Genomic DNA, 10,510 nt, shown 5'->3' with positions numbered 1-10,510 from the left:
TTTCATATAAAAAAACATGGAATATATTTTGTTTATTTACTTCTAGTACATTTATATATAAACAGAAAGGTATTTAATTAAATAGATATTTTTTAATGAAAATAAATTAACGTTATCACCGTTTTCATTTCTATGTATGATATTATATAATACGTATCTAGATTTAAATTTGATTTTTTATATTGCTAATAATAATCTTATACTTTAGAGTATAAATTATATATGTATAAAATTTAGGCAATGATTTGATTATGTTTTTTTCTGTTAACATAAATCAAATGTAATGTAATGTAATGATGATTATCATTTACGATTTATTTTCACACAATATTATTTTTCACATTGTAAAAATTTCATTTCTATTTCTTATAAAATACATGATTTGAAAGGTAAAGCAAAACAATCAATTAAAAAGCTGAGATTTATTTTAATGAATAATAACTTTAAAATAATCTCTATATAATTATAAGAATTATAATTTTACTTTTTTCATACCGATTTTGCTTCCACATTTTTTTTGTCACAATATGTCGCATAAACAGTCCTTCAATAATTCTTAATGAAATGTTTACAATCGCACATTGCTTGTATCTATTTCACAAGGTCTTTACGTTGGTCTTCATGAAATAATTAATAAGGCAGTGCCTACCAATCATCAATAATTACATTTACGTAATTCAACTTTACGTACTTAGTTTTAATATTCATATACTTTGATTTGTATATATATATATATATATATATACAAATAAATGTCCGACCATTCTATTCTCTTATATACCGTAATAAAAGAAATTTTGGAGGAATTTTGTTGAAACTAGTCGCAGATTTTACTTGGAATATATTTTCCATTGCAAATCTGCATGCAATAGTAAATACCATGACAATTATTGTGTACAAATAAATAGCAACGAGAACAGGAAATTGTAACATTACTCCACTCAATCATTTTTTTTCTTTTTTTTTTACACCACTGTTCTTAATTCACATTGTCATTACACAATAACCGAAAGAAACGTAATGCCCAGCATTCATTCCTTTGAACTTGCTTTAGTAATATGTCTTGATTTCATCGTCATCTTTTATTTCTAAATGATGCGATAATAAACTGTAAAATTACAGCTAAATAAGCGTAACAAATCAATGTAAATTAGCTGTAAAGTTACAAGATCAAATATGTTTTATGTTAAACTAAAACTTATTTAAATTTATTAAAATTTATCATTCTAATACAATCCATTGAATTAGAATTTAGCAAATAATTATACTAAAACATAAAACATCTTAGAGCAGTTCATTACGTTTCATTTAAAGGCATTCGTATACAGTTCCGTATAACTTCAACGCTGTAATATTATCGATATCATTATTAAATAACATTTACTGTACCTAAATTTAATAATAAAAATACCTAAATCACAATATATTACGCCATCATTTGATGGCAATGAGTTCGTGTTTTTCCAGTCTATTTTTCGCATTTTTATTATTCTGCCAAAAAAGTAGTTTCAGAACGAGAATAATTGGGACGAAGAGATCGCAATGACAAAAGTGTTAATTTTTCGATACTCGTAGAATAAAAATGGAGTTAATGATTACAGATACTATGCAATTTACAAAGCATTAAGAAAAAGAATAAAAGCAAAAAAACAGAGAAAAAGATTATAGCATCGCTCGGCTCGCAATGGCGGGAAATGTAATTTTGTTCTAATCTTTTTATATTAAAAATAAATTCATATCCGTTTGTTACTTAATTGTGTTATTTTTATGAAGTAAACAAAGATAATTAATATAAAAAGTTTCGTCAGTGCGAACTCACTTGTGTGATTTAATGAATTTTATATTGTTAGATTTATATGTAACGCATCACACTTTATCAAGTAATAACAAGTACAAGTTTTCTTGTATGTAATTTGCAATAATTCCAAATAGTACGAAATTATTGTAGTAGAAACTATTGTATTTACTAGTGAAATACAGTCAACAAATATATGAGTGATATCAAATAGTTACATACAATTGTTTTTCTTCATAATTAGGCTGGCGAAATTGTTCCATAGGTATAATGTAGCTACCTAAAATCTGTGATTTCTCCACAAACTTTATTAAAGCAAATGTCTGTGTGTTTTTTGTTTTGTTTTGTTTTATATTAAAGTGTTATGGTTGGAGAATAAAAGCAAATGGCTAATTAGTAGGCTGTGCACGAAGTGCCTCATGCAATGCTTGTTGTTGATCTGCAGTTAATGCATTTATGCATGCCTGGAACATAGACTCGTTGTTCTGAAACAAAAAATAGATTTTTTAGAATGTAAATATGTTACATTAAAAAATGTATCTTGTATAATATTCTTCATGTTGCATTTGCTTATACCTGTATTTGCCTAACAATACTAAGAATTCTACCCATAACAGGATTATCTGTCGATACAACATTTTGGCAAAATGCTTCTGCAAAGAAACTTATTAACCGAGGTAAGTTTGCATTATTTGGTCCTAAAACTATTACATGGTTTGCTTCGATTAAATCACATAAATATCCATAAACATGGGGTGCTTCATCTCTGTCTTCTACCACTGGTAGCCAAGAGACCCTGTAGTGATACATAAGAGATTTAGAAATATTTGATTAATTACGCGTAATATTTATAAATTATCATATGAAAATCAAAACCTTACCAATAAGGTAGTATTTCGTCAACATTGATTGCTTTATTATTATATTTAAGAATTTTTGTAACTGCAGATATAGCATTTTCAGTAGGATTGACATTTTCAGGTGATCTTGATTCTGGATCGTTTATAACATCCATTAACCTAGGCAAAGCCTCTGCGCATGCTTGAGCGAACGCTTCTCCTCCGTACTGCCCTAAAATGCCACAACCATAAGCTGCTGCTTGTCTTACTTCTGCTGATTTATCGGATACGTATTGTATCATTGGTCGTAAGAAGTATTCTTGATATTTTGCACATTCGGGTCCGGCAAATTCTATTATATCGTCAAATACACATAAAGCCCATTGATGATCTGACCAAGGTCTTTCGGGGCTTAACAATTTAACAAAATGTCCACAAATTTGATCAAAGTAAGGGAAGAATGATGACGTATGAGTAGTAAACAATGCGTGTAAAATGTCTGCTATTTTGCTTAGAGTATATACATCTTCACTGTCTTCATCAGCAAGCTGTTCTTCAACAACCTATAATGTGAATATAAACTTCAAGCTATTGACATCAACAGTTAAATTTTATATTAAATCTTTATACAAAGCCTTACTTCATCGTAATCTTCATCTTTACGTTTCTCCAATCTAGCTACTGCTCTTTCAAAATGTTTATTAAGTAATTTATCTAATATACGTAACAATTCAGCCATGGGTTGTGCTCCTAAACAACCGGCACCGAGGGTTTCGATACATTTAGCCAACGAATATAATATTTCTAGCAGAACTTCAGGTTCAGGTTCTGTATCAATTGCTTTCAAGAGGTCGGGACAGATATACGCCCACATCCCTTCAAGATATTGTGGACCTGTAATTCAGTTATTACTCGTAGTTATAATACAAAGAATGAATTATAATGTGAGCAATTAATTATTTTGGACAATTATTAATTAACCTTTTATTTTTGCACAATCTAGAAGATATGGTAAACTTGCAGCAGCTGCTGTTCGAACACCATCATGAAAATAAAATTTCAACAGAGGAACCATTAGCCGTACTACTTCCTCTGCATAATCTGCAAAACCTTCCTTTAATTCACGTGCATAGCAAACTAACATTTCGCAGGCGGAAGCTTTGTCTTCTAAGCCAGCAGTTTTAATTCCGAAGTTTTGTTGTTCACCAAGAGAGATGAATTCCCAATCAACATCTTCTAGACCTTCCATATCTTCGTTATCTAGTACAGCTACTTCAGGTTTCATAGCTGCTGTACGTAAAACTGGACCCATTACCAATGGTAAATATTGCTCAAATTGTTTACCTAAAGAAATTAATTTTTACTATTTAAGTATATCTTAACATACTAAGATCAACATTTTACCAGTTCAGATAGAAGTTTAATAAAATATAAAAGCTTAAACTTCATACCAAGAATTTTGCAAATTCGAGCCCACGCAGATATTAAATAACTAGTTTGTGGATCATCATCTGGAAGATCTCCTTCTGAATGTGTTTTTAATAACATATCCATAACTTCACTAGCGTCTGCAATAAACTATAAAACCATAAAAGGTTTAGTTATATAACAATTTTATAAAAAAGTAACATTAAAATATTTTATTATAATTTGTCAATAGATTTAATATTATATCATATTTATTATACCTTTTCAGGTCCTACTGCAAGTCCTATAAGACTCACACATTCAATGGTTTTACCACGTAACATTTTATGTTCTTGTTGATTAGCATTTTGAATAATGTATTTTAGACATGGCATTAATCTATCATAATATGTTACAAACTGTTCTTCACATGTATCAGCAACAGATGCTATAGTTGTAACTACCTATAAGGAAAATAATAATAGTTTACATTTATACATGCACTATTCTAATTTGATTATATATAATCAATATGCTTACTTGTTCAAGGACAAGTTTAGTGCCTTTCTCAACTAACTCTTGAAATTTAGCAGTAAGAATCGACTCCAATTTAGCCATAATAGCATCTAAATATGGTGTTAATATATTTTTTGGGCAATCTTCACTGAAGTTTACGAGGGCTGCACCGGCATGAGCCTGAACTCTTGGATTCGCATTATCATCCAACACCATTAATAATCCAGGAATGACTTTGTCATGAAATTTTTTTTCGAATACAGGTGCAAAATCAGTTGACATTTGACCTACTGCATTACAAGCTGCGTATCTTACACGAGGATGCTAGAAAAAGTATGTAATCAATAAACAAGAAAGGGTGATCTCGTGCAATAGATAAACATGATGTATACGTATTACATATGGAGTGTGTGTTCCATGACTATGGTTATTTAATAATAAATAACCAACTCTCTCCCGAGAACTTCGAAGGAAGTATATTAATAAACATACTGTCAGAACGACAATGTATAAATACCAAATCCTTCGTTGTACTCTACCATGAACGTAACGCTATTATATTTATGTCCTAAATATAACTGCTGACTCGATTCATGGCGTTTAAAAAGGATTTCATTATGACCAAACTTACAGGATCTTGTAAATATTGTATAACTCCATCCATGATTTGAGGTAATATTACTTCCATTTGTTTATGACAACCTTCACCAACAGCTGATATTGCCATAAGAGCAGCATGCCTACGAAATAAATTTTTGGTAACATTTATTACTATAATTTCATAAGCTATACTTAGTAGATTTTTGAAAATATAAATGTTTGTTCCATGCCTATGACAGTAATATTGAAACATTACTATCAACTCTCTTATTTAAGAACACCCATCGAGAATCTCGAACTTCATATATCAAAACGATAGACAAAATTGAGAATAATCCCGATGATTGCTCTATCACAGATGTAACGCAATTATATGCACGAAATACACAATTGCTGACTATTCTGTGATAATTACAAGTATTGAAATTAAATCAAAATATTTTTAAAATATTTACCTATACTTCCAGTCACTGTTATTTAACATCGACGGAATATTCTGTACAATTTGTGGTAACATAGTTTTACCACCTAAACCACATGCTAATCTGTCTAAAGCACTTTCAGCAACGACATTATTACTGTCATTGTCATCTTCAACAATTTCATCCGAAAAACTCCATTTTTCATCTTCTTGTATATCTGTCATCATTTTTAGCACCAATGGTACTAGAGACGCAATATATTTTCCACCAACTTTACGTACCATTGCAGGAGCAGTTTCTGCAAGTGTAACTAATACTTCCAATGCTAATTGTCTCCATGAATCAATCATATCATCATTTGAAAATATCTTCATACACATTTCCATTATAGTCTCTAATTGTAATCTCAAAAATTTGGGTGTTGATTCCGCTAAATCGATCAAAACTTTTAAAAGAGCATCATCTGTTTGTTTTTCTACCGATTGAGCAATTACTTGTACAATTGCTGGTAGTAATTCTGAGAAATGATTCTGTATATTGTCTTCTTTATCATGAAGAACGATAAAGGCTCCAATTGCTCTTACTGCTTGAAATCTGACCTATAGTAAATATCATTGATTATTATACCATTGAAATAAAATTTATGAAATAAAAGATATTGTGATTCTATGTAATAACATATGAATTAATAAAAAATGATACAGATAATATAGAGTAAACAAAATTTCAGTTAATTTTTGTATGCCCCGTATCTGTCTGTAAATTAAAACTTAACAAGTTACAGTCATCAGAAGGCAATCTTCTTATAGGAAGAAATTATGACGAGGAACTTAGCTATTTGTATCCTGTGTATCATTCTTCCATATGAAATGTTGAAAATATAAAATGAATTTACATCTACATGCAGAAAAAAATATGTTTTACATTACCTCATAATTTGCAGAGTCCATGATAGATTGCTGCAACATTTGTTTAATAAGATCAAGGTAATTAGCTTGTTGATTTCCAAATACACCAGGGACGGATCTATATATTTGAAATATGTATGATTTATATTATACAAATTATAATCTAAAATGGCATTATTTTTACGGTACAAATACGATAAACTTACGTGAACATTCGAAGAGCATTTTCTTTCAATGCTGGTATAGGACTATTTGCACATTGGAATAAGAACTGCAGAAATTCTGGCCACTGATTATTACCATCTTCATCAATTAAATTTCGTGCAACTTCAGCTGCAACTTCGCAAACTTTACGTCGAATAGTCTCAGTCTGTTCACTTTGAACAGATAATAAAATTTGCTCTCTTAATTGAGCTTGTGCTTCTGGTGGAATCTAGGCAAAAATATATTTATATAACAACTGTATTTCCACAAGTACACAAAGACGCTGATGTTATATACATTATGAAAAGTAAATTGTATACTATATGACACGTGTGTAACTAATTATTGGAATACTTCATGCAAAATATTTCTGATGTTTATTATAATAATAAGTTTAAAGCTAATATTATAAATTGTCCGTTATTTGATGTTTTAAATTTAATCTATGTCCTAGCAATGGAAATATTTTATGCAAATCAATGTATATTTTGTAATGAAATTAGCTGCAATTTTGATAAGTTGTTGGGACATTTATTCAAACAAACATAGATTAAATCTGAAAGACATACATAGAAACTTCAATATCTTTCGTTAGGAGAACTAGAACTTAAAAGTTATAAGATATTTTAAGGCTGTATTGTTTTATTTAAACTATATTTTTCAAGTTTTATATACATGTAGTAAACATCTAAAAATTATTTTATTAGGTACTTTTAACACATTCTGTTTAGTACTTGTTAAATGCTCCATTATATATATAATATATATATATATATGTATATATATATTATATTTTATACAAATAATATCGATTTAATAAGTGAAGTAGGTTTATAGTTCATGACGTACAATAGGTCACTTTATCATTGGCAGTAGTTGCTGGCATAAACTACAGAAAGTATTATATGATTAGAAATTATTTTAGTCAACAATTTGCTATATGTGACAGTAGTAAGAGTAGAACAATATCTCATACATTCATATAAAAATGTAAAAAATGTATTTATTCCAAATAAAAAAATTTTGTTTTAAATGTAACAAGCCTTCTTCCATTTTCATAAAAAATAAATATTCTATTTAAAATAAATACAAGAAAGGCATAATTACTTTAGGATAAAAATCCATAAATTCAGAAGCAAATAGTCGACGTAGCAAGACGGCAGCCATAGCACGCATTTCTTCTGTAAGGGTGGCATTGCACAAGGAGCTTAAAAGAAATGTCACCTTACTATCCACTGGGAGGTTGTTGTATGCCTCCTATAATATGAAATATATATACATATAGGTATGTATACACATTTATTACATAATCTAATTTGTCACAAATAGACTTTTCGGCTTTAAAAAGGAAAAGATAACTTATTATATTAATAAAATATTCATTCATGTTTAATAATTACTGCTGCATTTATAACTTAATGTTAATGAGAAATTACGGTAGTTATTTAGTGACCTATGCTATATACGTTAATAGTTAATAATTACCAAGAAAAAAACTTTAAAGAAAAAGAAGCACATGGTGCCTGATAATGACACGTTTTTTTAATGTTCTACTATATACACGTGTGCTAAATACACAATAAGAAAATTGGAAATATTATAATTTACTTTTAGTAACTATCTTAATATAGCTATAAATGCATGAAAGATTAAGAACGTTCGTCTGAAAGAAGGTATTTCTTCATGATTCAAACAGGTCCAGAAATGCCGGAATTCCAGTAGAAAATGAACGCGTGTAGGCGGGAAAGCGAAATATAGAAATTATGAATCCTTCTAGGTAATTGAGCTATATATTACATGTTATTTAGTTTCAAATTAGACTGTTTTGTTTCCTAGTATTATAACAAAATTATATAAACATTGTGAAAAATCGTAAAAAACTTTGGTTAAAACGTGCATTCGTATCACGTTGAAAGTGACACGGACCTACGTAAAAGGTTCGAGGGGTGCATGCTACCGCGCGACACCATTTTGGATTTTATTAGGTTGTTCTAAACACTTGTCAGTATTCACTACAGTTACTAATCGTATCTACCACGCAACTGTTTGTATTAATGCTACATAAAAGTATTTTATAATAAAATCCAAAATAAAACAGTGATTTAACAGCAATGACCATCGAACTGCATCCACATGCAGATTCTGACAACACGTTGGCAACGTGCTCGAGAAACGAAGTATCCCGTTTTCTAGTATTTACGTTTTTCGGCAAATTGATATACGTAAAATACGCGTATGAAAATTAGGAAGTATATACGCACCTCTGCTTGTTTTCTGGTATCATTATCCGTGCTAAGAAGTGTGTTTAAAAGCTGTTGAAGCTGATCAAGGTCTGCCGCCATTGTCGCCGAACGAATGAAGTTACAGCGCACACTCGTAAGAGTTGATCGTCAATTAATGTTACCAAACTAAATTACTAAAATATTCCCAAATGTTTGCTGCCAACTTCACCATTTTTTTTCTAATTGAAGATACTGTGGCTAACTAGATTTTATGTTACTAGAATCAGTTCTTTTAGAAAAGAACGAATTTTGATTGTTTGAAAATATTACTAAATTGAATCTAAAATCATGATTTCAGAATATTTACAAAATTTCTATGTAAAACATTAAATAATATTTTACATTGTACATTATTTACATTGGATATCCTAACGATAGAAATGTGATGTACAAATTAAGATATTGTACAATTAAGTTATTTTGTTCAATAGATGTTTTCGTGTCAAGTAAGTCAAGAAAAGAAATATACTATTATAACAAAATAGAAAAAAATAAATACGGAACTAAAATGTTGCAATACGTATAAAGTTCATTAGGATGAATTTATTTTTATTTCTTTATTCTAATAACTAATGTGATAAAACCTTTTTTTTTAGAAAACAGGTCATACAATTTTTGATACGAGATAATTGCCTACTCGTATCTACTTTCGTGTAATAACGAAACTGTTTGCAAATTTTGCAAACATTTATGCAATTAGGTCGATTTAAGAGGAGAGAAAAATAACGTGAAGGTAAGAACAAGTTTAATATTTTGTATAATGTGTAACAGATCAGATTTCGTGAAAGATTGCAGGACATTCAACAAGAAATGTATTTTTTAACAAATTATTGGCATCTATCGTGTTATATGTCTTTTATATACGTTTTTAGAGGAAGTACATCGTTCATAAAATTATCTCGGTATTCTCGCTTTAATTATGATCCGTCTTTATTTCTAAACATTTCAAGTAGTAATTTAAGCTATGAAGAAAAATAAGAAAAATGTGTGCGAGCCAATACTTTTTGCAACTAAAATATATATTTAATCGAGTTATTGTAAGTCAATGCGAACTTTGGTTTCTGCAAAGTTGATTAAAATCAGATTAAATCAGTTTGATGACTATGTACAGCTAACACTTATTATTCAGTTGTTATAGTTCAATAGTTCATGGTTGCAGAAACATAATGCCATCAGAAAAATTGTGGAAGAGAAGAAATAACGGAAGAACAACGAGAAATAAACAGAGCACCAAGCCAGATATGAAAATTAACATTTATTTCATAAATATTAAGGACGGGAAACATGAATCGACGTTTTTATTTTATAAACATTATGTTTGAAAAAACTAATCGGGGATTATGGTGAAATATATTTCACGGCGTACCGTTCGTAATGTGTTAATATAACGATAAGTATAATCATCTGAAATAACTTTTAAACAACTTAAATATTCTGAATGATATCGTACTATATATTAATATAGTATAAATTTTAGCTACTACAGTAGGAATCACAACTACTACAAATAGGAAATGTTTTCATTCTAAATATAATC

General features: G+C 29.3%; 1 protein-coding gene, 1 long non-coding RNA gene and 1 other non-coding gene across 4 annotated transcripts; 1 reads left to right on the top strand and 2 right to left on the bottom strand.

Moving 5' to 3' along the window:
- Positions 1-407: 407 nt before the first annotated feature.
- Positions 408-9,057, bottom strand: Karybeta3 (karyopherin beta 3). Its single transcript, XM_033349787.2, has 14 exons — positions 8,953-9,057; positions 7,799-7,948; positions 6,694-6,920; positions 6,509-6,605; positions 5,613-6,178; positions 5,189-5,297; positions 4,582-4,881; positions 4,323-4,505; positions 4,086-4,212; positions 3,616-3,978; positions 3,275-3,528; positions 2,677-3,197; positions 2,372-2,591; positions 408-2,280 (listed from the first exon to the last, which is right to left on the bottom strand). The coding sequence occupies exons 1-14, from the start codon at positions 9,031-9,033 to the stop codon at positions 2,185-2,187; spliced, it is 3,294 nt and encodes a 1,097-aa protein (XP_033205678.2). The 5' UTR covers positions 9,034-9,057; the 3' UTR covers positions 408-2,184.
- Positions 6,315-6,442, bottom strand: LOC117166144 (small Cajal body-specific RNA 8). Its single transcript, XR_004466193.1, has one exon.
- On the top strand, positions 8,977-10,504 carry LOC143303862 (uncharacterized). Of its 2 annotated transcripts, none has more exons than XR_013060525.1 (3): positions 8,977-9,067; positions 9,570-9,706; positions 10,133-10,504. It is a non-coding gene; the product is annotated as an uncharacterized LOC143303862 (long non-coding RNA). The 2 variants fall into 2 exon arrangements; XR_013060526.1 differs by lacking the exon at positions 8,977-9,067 and adding an exon at positions 9,344-9,419.
- The last annotated feature ends 6 nt before the right edge of the window (positions 10,505-10,510 follow it).

The sequence above is a fragment of the Bombus vancouverensis genome, chromosome 17 (assembly GCF_051014615.1).
Source record: "Bombus vancouverensis nearcticus chromosome 17, iyBomVanc1_principal, whole genome shotgun sequence".
NCBI classification, from domain to species: Eukaryota; Metazoa; Arthropoda; class Insecta; order Hymenoptera; family Apidae; genus Bombus; species Bombus vancouverensis.
The sequence above is the reverse complement of the archived record's forward strand: the minus strand, read 5'-3'. Positions and strand labels throughout refer to the sequence as shown.

Excerpts from the sequence above, each read along its gene's own strand:
- Karybeta3 (XM_033349787.2), bottom strand. The coding sequence starts at position 9,033 with ATGGCGGCAGACCTTGATCAGCTTCAACAGCTTTTAAACACACTTCTT. Across the intron at positions 5,298-5,612 it reads AACAGTGACTGGAAGTATAG|GCATGCTGCTCTTATGGCAA; the intron begins GTAAATATTTTA and ends TTTATTTCGTAG. Across the intron at positions 3,198-3,274 it reads AAGATGAAGATTACGATGAA|GTTGTTGAAGAACAGCTTGC; the intron begins GTAAGGCTTTGT and ends TTCACATTATAG.